The 14,399-nt window shown below is 30.5% G+C and overlaps 1 protein-coding gene across 2 annotated transcripts; it reads left to right on the forward strand.

Annotated features, from left to right (window-relative positions):
• The first annotated feature begins 879 nt into the window (after window positions 1–879).
• Window positions 880–13,383, forward strand: LOC107063968 (neuroglobin). Of its 2 annotated transcripts, none has more exons than XM_015316180.2 (3): window positions 880–3,149; window positions 11,590–11,770; window positions 12,233–13,383. In XM_015316180.2, exons 1-3 carry the CDS (start codon window positions 2,956–2,958, stop codon window positions 12,386–12,388), a joined length of 531 nt encoding a protein of 176 aa, XP_015171666.1. In that variant the 5' UTR covers window positions 880–2,955; the 3' UTR covers window positions 12,389–13,383. The 2 variants fall into 2 exon arrangements, with proteins under 2 accessions (XP_015171666.1, XP_015171665.1); XM_015316179.2 differs by having other exon boundaries at window positions 883–3,149; window positions 11,590–11,821.
• The last annotated feature ends 1,016 nt before the right edge of the window (window positions 13,384–14,399 follow it).

The raw sequence follows: 14,399 nt of genomic DNA on the forward strand, positions 1-14,399 counted from the left end.
TATTTACAAACGATTATTGCAAGTAATTATTCTCTTTTTCATTTTTTTTTTATTAAAAACACAATAATTATTTCTTAATATTCATAAATCTTCAAAGTTATATATTACGTTAAAGGGACTTGACGTAACAAGTTTAAATATTAAATACACAATTTTCAAATGCGATTCTTTCTTTTATTTCTATTTATTTTTACACGTTGGTTATATCATTCTACCACCCATCTATCCGCTATTTCAAAAATATAAATAATGATACAATAAAACTCACACACATACACACTTATGCAAAAGAAAATCCCAACTTAACATACAATTACAAATTCAATCTCTTACTTTAAATTAATGAAATTTTTGTAATTTATATAATGCACACATATTTATACAATATAAATCTTGATAACAATACTCAAATATAATCAAATCAAAAGAAACCTTACTTAATATATCAATATTATTATTCGACAATCTATATAGAGATCAATTTTAAGGACATGTAAAATATTGGATCAACTTAAAAAGAAATAAAGATAAGGAATGCAAAAGAAAATAAATGAGGGAGGGAGGAGGAAAACAAAAATGGAAAGTGGCCGATTAATTGGTCTCGTAGTTTGTGGCAAAGGGGAGGATACGGGTGTTGTGGGTTGGGTGTTGAGGGTTGAGGGGGAGTTTGGGGGTTGGGGTGGGTTGGATGGAGGCTGATAGAGGTTGAGGACGAGGATGAAAATGAGGCTGAGGATGAGACTGTAGATGAGGCTGAGGGTGTATGAGGATGAGGATGAGAAAAGATATAAAGTGTAAGTATGGTAGGGGGATGATGGAAGGATGGAAAGGAAGGGTCCCGGCGTCGGGACGCATGCGTCACCACCAGAGGAGCACTTGTTATGGGCGCCTCAGTCTCGGCTCGCCTGGGCTCTAGGCAATATCGTTTACGTTCAAGAATTGCGGTAAGCTCTTTATCAGGGAGCCCCGGGAAACGGTCTAAAGATAGAAAACAGGAAACTCTACCTTAAAAGGAAGACCAATACAATAATCCGAGTTTACTGAACTAATTTTTTGGTGCAGTGATAACATATAAAAAAAAAAAAGGAATTATTAATTTAATAAAGATAAATAGATAGATAGATAGATAGAAATAGAAATAAATGATGGGTGGTGAATTGTACGAAGAATCTTTTTGCAAATATGAACGATAAATAATTGTGAAGAAAAAAGATTAAATAAGATATCATCGATGGACGACGAGATTCATATCAGAATATCGTTTTGGATGTTAATGGAAGATGATCGGAATTAAAGGATAGTTTTTTCTATCATCTATCTATTTTTTAATTGTTCATAATATACTTTTTAGACTGTTCTTTTTTGTATTCTTAAATTTTATTTTTGTCTATTCGTGGTGTTATGATGAGTTGAAGGAAGAGATATCAGTTATAACGGAGAGCGTGCGTCAGGTGCTCTCGATTGGCTCGATATCAACGAAGATAGGAAGAGAGGACAGGAATCGATTTACAAAAGAGAAAGAGATATATATATATATGTATATATACATATAAACGCATTATATATATGTATGCAACGAGTTAGCGAGAAAAATGGAAAAGAAAATAGAAACAATCGTATCTGAAGAAATGATCTTTCGATGAGGACGTTTGATAATCTCGAGAAACACGTTAAAAACGAACGAAAGATAGGAAAAGAGAGAGAAAGAAAGAGTGAAAGGTTTCTCCCGCCGATACTCGACCTCCTGTCAATATCATCATCCTCCTTCCCGATACTCGAGAGCAACCACCACTTGTACTTCCTTTACCCCTCAAACAAGCTCACGTTCTTCCAACTGAACCAAAATGAACATTGCGGATCATCCTGACGTATCATAAATGACGTGTTTCTTTCTCAATTCGTCGTCAGGCTTATTTTCGTTCATCTTTTCAAAATCATATATTGATTATTATTAAAGAAAATAATAAGACAACCAATAGACATCAACGAGATCAACAAGAATCGTATTCACTCTCGTTGTGTTTTCTCCTTTCTTCTTTTTCTTTTTTTTTTTTTGTTATTTTTTGTCCTCTCTTTTTCAACCAAATTCGAAAATTTTGCAATGGAATTGACAGAGACTTATTTAGCGACTAGCCACGAAGTGTATACAACCGGTGTGTCAGAATTTCAAACAACACGTGTGTTGCGTGTCTAAAAAGAAGAAGAAGAAGAGAAAGAAGAAGAAGAAGTAATAGTGAAAGAAAAAAAGTAAGGAAGATAAAGAAGAAAATTTGTAGATTTTTCGTCATAATCGCAAATGCGCGTGTGCGATAAAATGAGTTAAAAAATAAAAAAAAAAACACACAGAAAAAAAAAGGAAGTGTGAGTTGTTTGCCGATTAAAATGACGATCGTGATTTATATCGATCGTTTAACGATCAAACGTTCTCGATGACAAATCGAAGAAAATTAAAAATGTTTCTACAGAATTGACAGTTTCGAATCGAACGTTATACGTTTGTTATATAACTGGACCATTAACAATTGACAAAAAAGGAAAAAAACAAACAAAAAACATTTAATTAAAAAGTGAAACATTCGTTCAAAAGAAGAAAAGGTTTAAAGTTGCGTAATGTTAACCATCGATAATAAACAAGAGAAAAGATACGAGCGTTTGCGATCGATGATCCACCACGCTCGTGGATTTTTTCGATTGCCATTTTGAATCCCAATAGAAGATTCAAATTTTGTGGCTGGAAGAGGGAGGTGGGAGGGAGGTAGGCACGAGAGAAAAAAATTTCTATCGCACATTGCGTTGCGTTGCGTTGCTTTGCGTTTTTTCTCGCAAAGTGTAAAATTAACAATAATAATAATAACAAGAAAATAACAAAGAAAGAAAGAATAAACCAATAAAGACACTTGTAAAGAGATAGGATTAATCGTATAATAACGTTAAATCAATTTCTCACAATACAAAATGGGTTGCGAACTTAGCAAACTTACAGCTACGAAATCGCGAAATCAAAATGCTCGCGAAGCTTCGCCACCACCACCACAAAATACTACAGATCCTAGACTTCCATTGACGGCTAGGCAAAAATTTACAGTTATGGCTAGTTGGAGGGCCGTAGGTAGAGCCCTAGAAGCTACCGGTATCTACATGTTCATAAGGTTTGTTATATCTATCTACTTCAACTCTATCTTTCTTTCTTTCTTTTTATTTCTCTTTTTGTTTCTTTTTTTTCTTTTGGGGGTAGGGGTGAAGGGGATTTTGTTTTATCTATTGAACTATCTCAAACACCATTTATATCTGCGTGTGTTTTATCTCTTTTTTTTTATTTTCAACGAGAATACTCTAGGAACGATCGAACGCTTTCGTGCTGCTTATTCTTCAAGAGCGCACGTTTCAATTTTAAAAATAGAAAGGATCTATAGTTACATGAACTGTAATAGATATACGTCGTCTTTCGATCGATTGTGATATCGTTGAGAGTAGCATATAAATGACAAGTTTGTTGGATCGAACCTCGAACGTTTACTCTTTGAATAACATCCGAATAATTGTCTTTATCGTTCTACGAAAGTACTTGGAAATAATATATTTCTAATTATTTTGAGAATCAAGAAGATATCGATTAAATTAAGTATAACATTTTTAAATTGTTTTTTAGTTTATTATTATTTTAATATTATCGTATCAATTAATATATACAATCTTTCAATATAATTTTGTTCTATAATCTTTCGAAATCTTTTGAATGTATATAAATAAATATTAGTTTGAATAAATACAAATAAATATTAGTTCGAGAGGTCTTTTTTAATTTTCAAATAATTTAAATTTTGAAAATAATTTCTCCCAAGAGTTTAGAAATGTTTTTTGTAAGTTTTGGTTAGTTTTTATTTTGTTTTCAATAAATCACCGATGACGTTGGCATAAAAAAAAATCTCAAGCATCAATTTCTCGTGTCAGTGTTAGCTGTGACGTTAACGATTTTCTTTCTCTTTCTTTCTACAGGTTTATGTGTCACTATCTATCTATCTGTCTTTCTATCTATCTATCTATCTGTCTATACATCCATCTCTCTTTCTCTTTCCTACGACACCACATACATTTTCCACGGTAGAACAAGCCGTGTTTCTTCGCGTCACGCGCCATTACGTGATTAGCTGAGCGTTTAGGCTCTTCAAGGCCGCCATCAACGTCAAACACAACCCTGAAAGTAGGGTGGATTATTCAGTGAACCACCCTGATCCTTTGCTTTCGAACGACGCCGATGATGTGCTTTATCTCTCTTTCTTTTTTCCTCTTGAGATGTAGAAGAAGAAGAAGAAAAAGATGATGATGATGATGATAATGACTAAGAAGAAGAAGAAAAAGAGAAAAAGATATTTTATCATCTGACATGAAACGAAAAAAAAGCCTTGAATATAACGCAAGTCATATATGCATTGAAAATGTATTTTCCCATAAAAGGAATTATTTTCTTTCACATTTTATCTTATTTTTAGATAAAACGATCATGACCGAACATAAAAACTGTCCGAACATAAACGTAAAAGGATATCATTTTTTATTTAACGTTAAAAATAAAAATAAAACAAAATCACGACAAAGGATAACATTTTATCACATTGTTTGGATTTCATTGAGATATTAAATAATTAAGTTTTACTTTCTCGGACCTTTAACGGAAGTATACAAAATTTCTTACCGAAAAGTACCTTGAGGTTTTCCAAGAACAGCCTTTTTACTAGTCGCAATATATCCTTTCGACTTAATTCAACGTGCTTGCGTCGGCTCGCGTGCTCGTTTCGCATCCATAATTGAATTGTTATGTATGTATATATACATATATAACATATATATACATATGTATATACGTTATGTACATGTAGTATCAAGTAAAACTGAGCATGTGTAGGTAATACATTCGTTAGTGTTAATAGGTATATAAGTATTATAGCATGAATAATATGTGTGTGTACGTACGTACGTACGTACATAGAAGCCTGATATCGTTCCACAAAATTAAACAAAATGTGCCAACGTATTTTGTGATTCAAATTTCCCGCTATGTTATATATTCAATTTCTCTCTCTCTCTCTCTCTCTCTCTCTCTCTCTCACCCTTTGCATTTCTATTATGTACATAACGCTATTAAACTAATGACAGTTGTTTTGTTCTATTCTATTCGGTAAATGTGAAAACGGATAGGTATAAAATTCATTTTGAGAGATTAATTTTATTCGTGTCAGAGTAATGACTAAAAATTAATTAAACGGTTAAACAACACTTTCAATCCTTTCGATTCTCTATTATAAAATTAATAATCGTTTTTTTAATTACGCATTAGTAATGCTTCATAAATTATTGACATCTTTTTTTGTTATTTATCAATTGTTCTATATAAATTAACAGTGTTGAATCATTTATCAATTCAATTCGTCGTTTCAATCGTAGGGGTGAAAACGTATAACAAATAGTTTCAGAAACATTATAATATAGATAGAATGAATCAAAAGAGGGTCAGGAATTATTCCCCTAATGTGCATTTTTAGTTTCTTGTTTCCTTTTTTTATGTTCACTCTTGTGTGACCAAAATCATACTCATCTCTCATATTTGTTGAACAACCTTAAATACTTCGTACATTAAAAATGTATATTTTCTTTTTTTACGAACGATCAAAAGCACGTTTACGTTTGACTTTAAAAAATATTTTTTTTCCTTTTTTTCAAGTATACTTCAGAAAACGCGTATTTCCTTTTCCTTTTTTCTCTCTCTCTCTCACACTCTTCCCCTTTCTTTAAGATCTCTATACACGTTGACACATGTAGCGATGCATAAATCTACACCTTGGTTATCATGAAACCTGCATCAGTTTAAGTTTGCCTCAACATTACCGATTCTATTCAGTTTGTCGAACGTTATCAACGTTATAACAAGTCCGTAGGTGTTTATTTTTTCTTTTTATTTTTTTTCTGTATCGATGCAATTTATTTCTAATAATGAAATATTATTTACACATATTACAACCACAACACGTGTATACTCAAACCTTTCATATAACACACAATAATATTTCAAAAACATAATTTCTATATAAGAAAATTCATAAATTGATAACAACATGTAACACAATTTTCCCCATACACATATATTTCGTTAAAACACAATTTCTATATAATACAAATTTCATACGCCAAATTTTGTATTATCTTGAAATTTCGTTCTAAACACGATCTCTTAATACAACTCATAACGATATAACCATGTTAACATGCACAGTTAAGTTATCACAAAATTCAGAGAATTAGTTTACGCGTTCCCACCCCCACCTCCTCTAATATATTACGATAACGAAAGCAATTTCATATTGAAATTACATATATATATATACAAATGATGGAACACCTATCATTTTTTTTTCTGTTTGTCTACATTCCTCTCTGCTTGTCCGTCATTGTTTATCTGCAAAATAATTATTAAAAAAAAAGAGATGTATGCATATAAACGTTTCGTTGTTAAGAAGTTACAATATCGAACAATGGAATTTTTTGAACGTGTTTTTTTATCTTTTTCACTCACTCTCTCTCTTTCTCTCATCTTTCTCTTTCCCTTTCCATCTCTCTCTCTTTCTCTCTCTCTCTCTTTCTCTCTCACTCCCTCGAAAGTGCGTAACGATTTTCGATAGCGCAGGAGTAATAGCGAGGTAGGAATGAGGCCGGGGTTCACAGCACAAACGTCGTCGGTACTTACTTCGACGAAGTAGTATAGAAATTTTGATCGTTCATTGCGAAATATCATTGATCGGTTCATTTTAATCGAGAGAAAAAAAAAGGTTCAATATTTTTGATTCGCAGATAATAATATCTTCTCCTTTTTTTTCCACCCCGTCATCCTTCTTTCACTTCCACCCTCAATTCCCTTTCTATTTTATTTTTCTCTCATTTTTGTCTGGATTTCGTTTCTTCAGTTCAATTTATCGCAGTCAAATAATAAAGGAGTGTACCATCTATAAAAGTAAATATATTATAGTAACATCTGTAAATTGTAATAAAAATCAGTAACGATAACGTTGTCGATAAAACAGGACCAATAGTCAAGGATTTTGGTCATGGTTTCTTTCTTTTTTTCTTTTGCGTTATTCATCTGATATCTATTCGTAATTATCTGTCTGTCCTTTTTTTCTTGTTTCTTTTTTTTTTAGGTTTTTATCATTGGTTGAAACACGTTTTCGCGTATTGATTATTGTTTTTTTGAATCTTGGTCACATGAAAGTTATATAAGAAACAAAAACTACTTCAATTATTAAATATAATTTATTAATTGATTTGATTTAATAATATCAATCAATATATATGAATCCCATGCAAACAGAGTTGTATTAATAACTAAACTATTCCGTCCCTACAAAATATACTTCAGCTTAAAGTATTCAACACTCAAAGGGTTAAAACATTGAAACATATGTAGGGTAACTTTGGGTTCTTTCTATTCTATTTCTTTTTTATCGTTGATCTATAATACAGATATTCGTACTTGTTTGCGAAGTTTTTCATCTTTTATTCTATCTTTATGTTTTCTTTTTCTTTTTAACTCGCTCTCGCAAAATGAACAATAGATTTTCTAGTATTCGTAAGAACCTTTAGGTAACTTTTACAAGAGCACCATGATTCACATCAGAACAATCTTATCAACGCGAGTACTATTGAGTTGCTTGATTTTTTTGTTTCCCATGAAAAACAAAAAAAAAGGAAAAGAATAAAAAAAAATTGACACCTTTTCGACGAACAATGTTGATTGATAGAAGAAAAGAAAAATGATAGAATATTGTCAATACCAAAATTAAATTCTTAACAACTTCGTTTTACATCGGAATGATATATTTATTTCCCATTTATCTCACTATTTTTTCTTCACTTCATTTCCCTAAAAAAGTCTTTATTGACGATTATTCGATCATTGGATTATCATTTTTTCTTTTTATTCTTTCTCTATTATGTAAAGAAAATAAATAACCATCTCGAGTTGTGTTTTTTAAACCCTCTTCCCCCATCACCCCGACAACGATAGAATTTCGTTCGATTCGAAAAGTTAATCTTCCGTATAACTACGTATAATACTGTGTAATGTTACAGTTAAATATAGTTAACTTACTTTATAAGTTTTCATTGTTTACTCTAGATAAAAGTTAAAATAACTTAAACTTTGTTAGTTCATACTTAATTGATTGCTTGAAAAGATTCTTCAAATTATTAAGAAATTATTTAAAAGTTATATATAATAAATTTCGATAGATATAATATATAATTAAAAAAAATATATTTATTCGTTCGATTCGTTAACAGATATTTCAATAAAAAATTTGTACAATATAATATATATATTCTATAAAAATATTGAATCTCCAAATATTGAAATATTGAATATATATCAAAAATTGTATTTATAAATTTACTTAAAATTTTTAGGAAAGAAAATAAAATGAACTAAGCGTGCTTGGTTGGATGGAAAAATTTGTATCATCGTTATTTAAACAGGAACGTAAACGAAGTTACTAGGGGGATTAAATTTGAAATGAAGTTTACGGTAAAGCTAGTAATCATCAAGACACCCTTAATTTTTTTTTAATCATCTCGTTACAACGTAATTTTCTTCCCTCTCTCTCTCTCTCTCTCTCTCACTCTCTCTCACTCTCTCTCACTCTCTCACTCTCTCATTCTCTTTTTCTGGTAACTGGCAAGATTACGATGATGAGTAAAACTACTAGGTCCAAGTTAGTACGTTCGAGATGAAATTACACTAATCGGAAGAAAATTTAGCCCAGGCTCCTCGTACAAACTCATTCCCAGTTCTTCCAACAAGGTACTCCACATTGATTTCTGGGGATTTGCGGAGGTTGAGCGTTAGAAAAGGGCACGAAAAGTTTGAAGGGAATTAAAAAGAGAGAGTGAGAGAAAGAGATAGATAGAACACGAATGAGTTCGAACATTTTGAAGTTTCCTTCTACTTACAAGCGAAGATAATTGAAATTGAAAGTTGCAATCCACAAATTTCGTATTACATAGTTAGGTCGACACTTAGGTGCAATTATTGCCATAATTTTACTCGTATACTTCCGTTTAACATTCGTTTTTATATTACATATTTAATTTACGGTTCCTTGACTCATTTATAAACCGTCGAGTCATCCGATAGACGACGTTCAAAGGGTCAGTTGTCTCTTTCCCTTTTTCTTTTCTTCTTATTTTTTTCATTTTTTTATTTTTTCTCTTTCTTTCTTTCACTCGCCTATTTATTTTTAACGCTAATACATACTTCGAGTATGGATACGAGATTTAAAAATATCTTTGATCATTATAATATCTTCCTTACCTTTCCAACTACGAAACAAATTGTTTATCCTTTTTATTGTTTTTTTTCCTTTTTTTATAGTATAATTTTCTTACTATACAATGATAGTTTTACAAAGGTGTTTATAAAAATAGGAAAAGTTATGTTCTGTTTTTTTTTGATTTACAAAACGTGTATATTGGAAATAAAGTAGAAAGAAGACAAAAGTTTTGTCATTATTAAAATATACAAACGATAAGTTTTATTGCAAAAAAAAGAAAAAAGAAAATCAAGAAATTGTACATGAAAATAATATCGAATAAAAAAAGTAAATGGGTTTAGGTTATCATAGACAAAGTTCTTCTCATATATATATACATACAATATTTTATCGAGAAAATAAAAGTCAAACGGGAGAACAAAGTTCTTTATCTCGTGCTGGCAAGCAAAGTTACCAAGTTTAAATAAGATGCTTTGAAAAATAATTCTTATTCCTTCAAGACATTTTTACTTTACCGCGAGTAATTTCCCAACAAACCTAAAACAGGATTTTTCATCCGCATAGGATCACTTTTTAATGGTACAAAACTTTAAAGAACAAAAAAAAGGAACAAGATTATTTTCTGTATAGATCGTAGATAGATGTTGCATTTGAAAAGAGACGATAACTTGATTATTAATTAAAGTGCAATCGGAAGAAGTCCTTCAGCACTTGTTCAGAACTTTGATCGTATCGCTTCGTCGTTGCTTTCGTAGTACTAACTAATATAATTAAATGTCCTACCATCGTAAAATAAATTGCAAAATTTTACTAATAACTGTTACTTATAATTATTATTACTATTATTATTAATTCGTACCAATCTTTTTTTCTTCTATTCATTTTTTTTCTATCATCCATCTATCTTATCAATCTTGAAATTTCATCTCGTGGAGAAAAAAAAATGATTTTTTTTTTTTTTTAATAAATATATATATATATTTTTTTAAATATATTCATACCGTACATATAGTACTTTTCAGACATGATAGAAAAATAATAGTCGGATATAAATGGAATTGAAAATTTTTGTCGAATTTTCAACAAAATATCTCGTTTTTTTTGTCATAGTCGCGATTATTTTTCTCTCTAGTTAGCTTTTGACGTAGCATAATTAAATTCGATCGTGCTATTTAGGTATATCGCATAAGCGAGAGAGAGAGAGAGTGAGAGAGACGAGAGAACATAACTACGTGTATTTTCTCCAACACAACAGCTTCGGAAATCAATAAACGATGTAGTAGATGTACGCCAATGTATCAACCTATTGTTGACAACTATAATTGTTTTTTTTATTTTCTTTTTCTTTCTTTTTTTTTTGTGATTTGTTGATTTTCGATTTCGTCGTTAAACGAAAGAGATAGATAAAATATCTGCTAATTATTTCGTTCTCTTTTTCTTTTAAAATTTTTCTTCATATTCAATTAATATATTATAACGTATTGATTACGTTCATTTTGTTGATTATGTGTAATAAAAAAAGATTAAAAAAAAATAATAAAAATAATCTATATCAATTACTTTTTGTCGATAATTGAAATTACGTCGGGTAAAAGGCAAATTTTTGTCCAAACCCTCGTGTTACGTAGGAACTATAAAATGCATCGTCGTTTATTGGTTTGCAAGTTAATAGAAATTTCTTATTAGTCGTGTAGGTAACAATCAATGCTGTTAATTATCGAACAAATAAATACGAATTACAAAATATCATTAATGCGAACGATATATACGTATTTATTTTTATTTTCCAATAAATAATTTGTTTACTGGTTATTAATTTATTTTCTCGATTATTAATCATTAAAGATAGAATTATATCAATGAAAATCATCAACTATCGATCTTTAATTTGAACATGTCTCGTGACAATTGTCTAGGAGAATAATAGAGTAAGGAATAGCGTGAATCTATTCGATCTAATTAATCAGCAGACCCATTCCTTGAGGTTAGCTCGGCGGCTTGTGATCGAATTCGTGACGATAATGCAGAATTAATTTGCTTCTTATCTTTGATTAATTGTAGGTGAAATTACACGTATCCATTTATTGATTCATGAAATTGATTGGATCAGAAAATTAATTGTTTTTCTACTTGAAATAAACAAAATATCTAAATAAATACGGAGGTATATTCATTATCGAAAGAAAAAAACAACTAAAGTATAATAACAATTATAATTGATAATAATTTAATTAAATAAATGCAATTTGACGATAGATATTTGTACTTGCAGATTATTCGAAGAGAACGCAGATTTATTGAATCTTTTCACTAAATTTCGTGATTTGAAAACGAAGGAACAACAATCGTCGAGTATGGAATTGGCCGAACATGCAAAAACGGTCATGATGACTCTCGATGAAGGAATTAAATGTTTAGACGACATGGATACATTTCTGGAGTACTTGCATCAGGTTGGTGCATCGCACACTAAAATTCCGGGCTTCGATCGAGAATATTTTTGGGTATGTCCCAAAATTATTTATGCATTATCGTACTTTCTTTTATTTTTTATTTTCTATTAATTGTCATCATTTTTCACATATCCCTCCAAATATAATTTTTAAATTATGTTATTATTTTTACTACATTAACATTACAGTGATCTATCTTACCAAAGATCGTAAACTATAAAAATTGTGTAAAAATATTTTTTAAGAACAATTTTCATATGTATATACATATATATTATAATATATATTTTATTTGTATATTTTTATTCATGCATATATTTATAGAAATTCCATGCACTCTTTGAATTCATTTTATTTCCATTCGTTTTCTTTCTCTCTCTTTCTCTCTCTTTTGATATCTTCCTTCAATTTCGAATTTCTTTTTGTAAGAAGATAAGCGAAAAACAGAAGATCTGTTTTCAGAAAATCGAGAAGCCCTTCCTAGATGCAGTGGAACGAACGTTGGAAGATCGTTATTCGGAGAACGTAGAAAACATCTATAAGAAGACGATCAAGTTCATCATCGAAACGCTTATAGATGGCTTTGACAAAGCACAAAGCGAAAAGGCCAAGTCCTAGTCGTACTCATTTGATTAGAATCGACATCCTTAAAAGCGCCCTTTCTTTCTCTCTTTCTCTTTCTCTCTTTCTCTCTCTCTCTCTTTTCATCTCTCTAACTCTCTCTCTCTATCTCACGGACCTGACGTATTCGAGTATACGTTTTCAAATAAACGCAAACATACACACACACACACACACACGCACACAAATATATACAAAAATAATCGCACGCATTACTCTGCATATATAGACAACAAATAATAGAGGAAAAAGTTTCATAGAAAAGGGGGGATTTACTTGTATTACGTATTTCGTATTTTTTTCGATAAATCGATCCGATCCGATGGTCGTCAAAAGAAGAAAACAAAATTTAAAATAAGATAAAAAGAAAACGGAAAATATCGACGGTGCTAGACGATTTGTCATTCTGTTCTGTTTTCTTCCTTTGAAGACTTCGTCGTCGTTGTGGGAGCTTTTTCTTTTTTTTCGGCAAAAATTTTGTGGGACAAACGAAAGGAGAGAGATCATCTTTTGGAAAAGAAGAAGAAGAAGAAGAAGAAATAAAAAAAAGGAGAGAAGAAAAGAGATAAAAAATGACCGACATTTATAGACGTAGACGAGAAATGATATCAGTAAAGGTCGCGTCCTCGGTCGATAAAGAGAATTTGCACGAGCGTCTGTCCTTTTTTAATTACGCTCGCTCGTTGTGTGAATCTATGAATGTATGTATGTATGTATGTATGTACGTATGTATGTATGTATGTATAATGTGTATGAATGTAAGTATGTAAGTATGCAACTATAAATATATGATGTGCAAGTGTATGATTATGATGTACCTCGTATACGTGTGTGTGCATACGTGGAAACACATATACACGTTATAAACTTTTATACAGTGTACGTCTCGAGAATATTCGTCTCGTCCGAGTTCTCGAGAAAAGAAAAGAAAAGAAAAGAAAAGAAAAGAAAAGAAAAGAAAAGAAAAGAAAAGAAAAGAAAAGAAAAGAAAAGAAGAGAAAAGAAAGGGAATGAACAAAATAATAAGAATCATATATGTGGTAGTACTATATAGCCAGTTGGCTTAAGAAAAAGGTCAAAAACATAATGGTAGGGAGGACATCGTTTTCCGGTTTTTGAAGAAAACTTTGTTCGTTATGAGCATGTGATATAATTTTCTCTTTTAAAAACCAACATGGTTTTATGTTAATTCGCTTGCTCGAACCATTTTATTTTAAAGTTAGAACGTTCCTCGAGGATTTTATATAATATTTTCTTATTGTTTTCTTTTTTACAAGTTGAAGACACTATTATTCTATTTTTTTATGAAGATATTATTCTAGTATAGTTTGATAATAGTATTTATTTTATTATTATGATAATTAATTGTTGATAGTTGTATAATTAATTCGTAATTAAACGGTTGAGCAGAACGTGTTGCGCAGTATATTTGCGTAGTACAATTTGCGCAGAACGGACGAAGAAACTTTGTCCTCTAACTTCATCGATGACTCTTATACTTATGTAAACTTGCAATATAGTACTATTATTCATGAAACAAGAATATATTAAAAGACAGGAAAAGATCGTAGAAGAAAAAATTTCGAATATTTTGTGAGTAAGTAAATAAATAAATAAGTACCTAACCTTTATCGACGTAACCGAGGTTGAAAGATTTTACTATGTATTATGATATTACATATACATATATTTGAATATGATCGCACACCATAGTCTTTGGTCGATTCTAAATATCGCGCTCATGTATGTATGTATTGTACAACAAACGTACGTTTTTACACGTAATTAAATAAGTCTAAAGTGACTCAAGAGGAACAAGAAAAAGAAGTAGAAGAAGATAATGATGATGATGAAAAAAAAGAATATAAGAAACAACAAAAAATAAAGAAAGGGTAAATAATTTAAGATACACTCTTTCTCATAATGTCAATTTCCTATATAAATATATATATATATATACAATGTATATGTATACAGGATATATCCGAAAAAAAATTATAAAACCGAA

Source organism: Polistes dominula, unplaced genomic scaffold (assembly GCF_049000335.1).
Source record: "Polistes dominula isolate Pdom_NZ unplaced genomic scaffold, Pdom_raw_medaka contig_73, whole genome shotgun sequence".
Classification (NCBI taxonomy): Eukaryota; Metazoa; Arthropoda; class Insecta; order Hymenoptera; family Vespidae; genus Polistes; species Polistes dominula.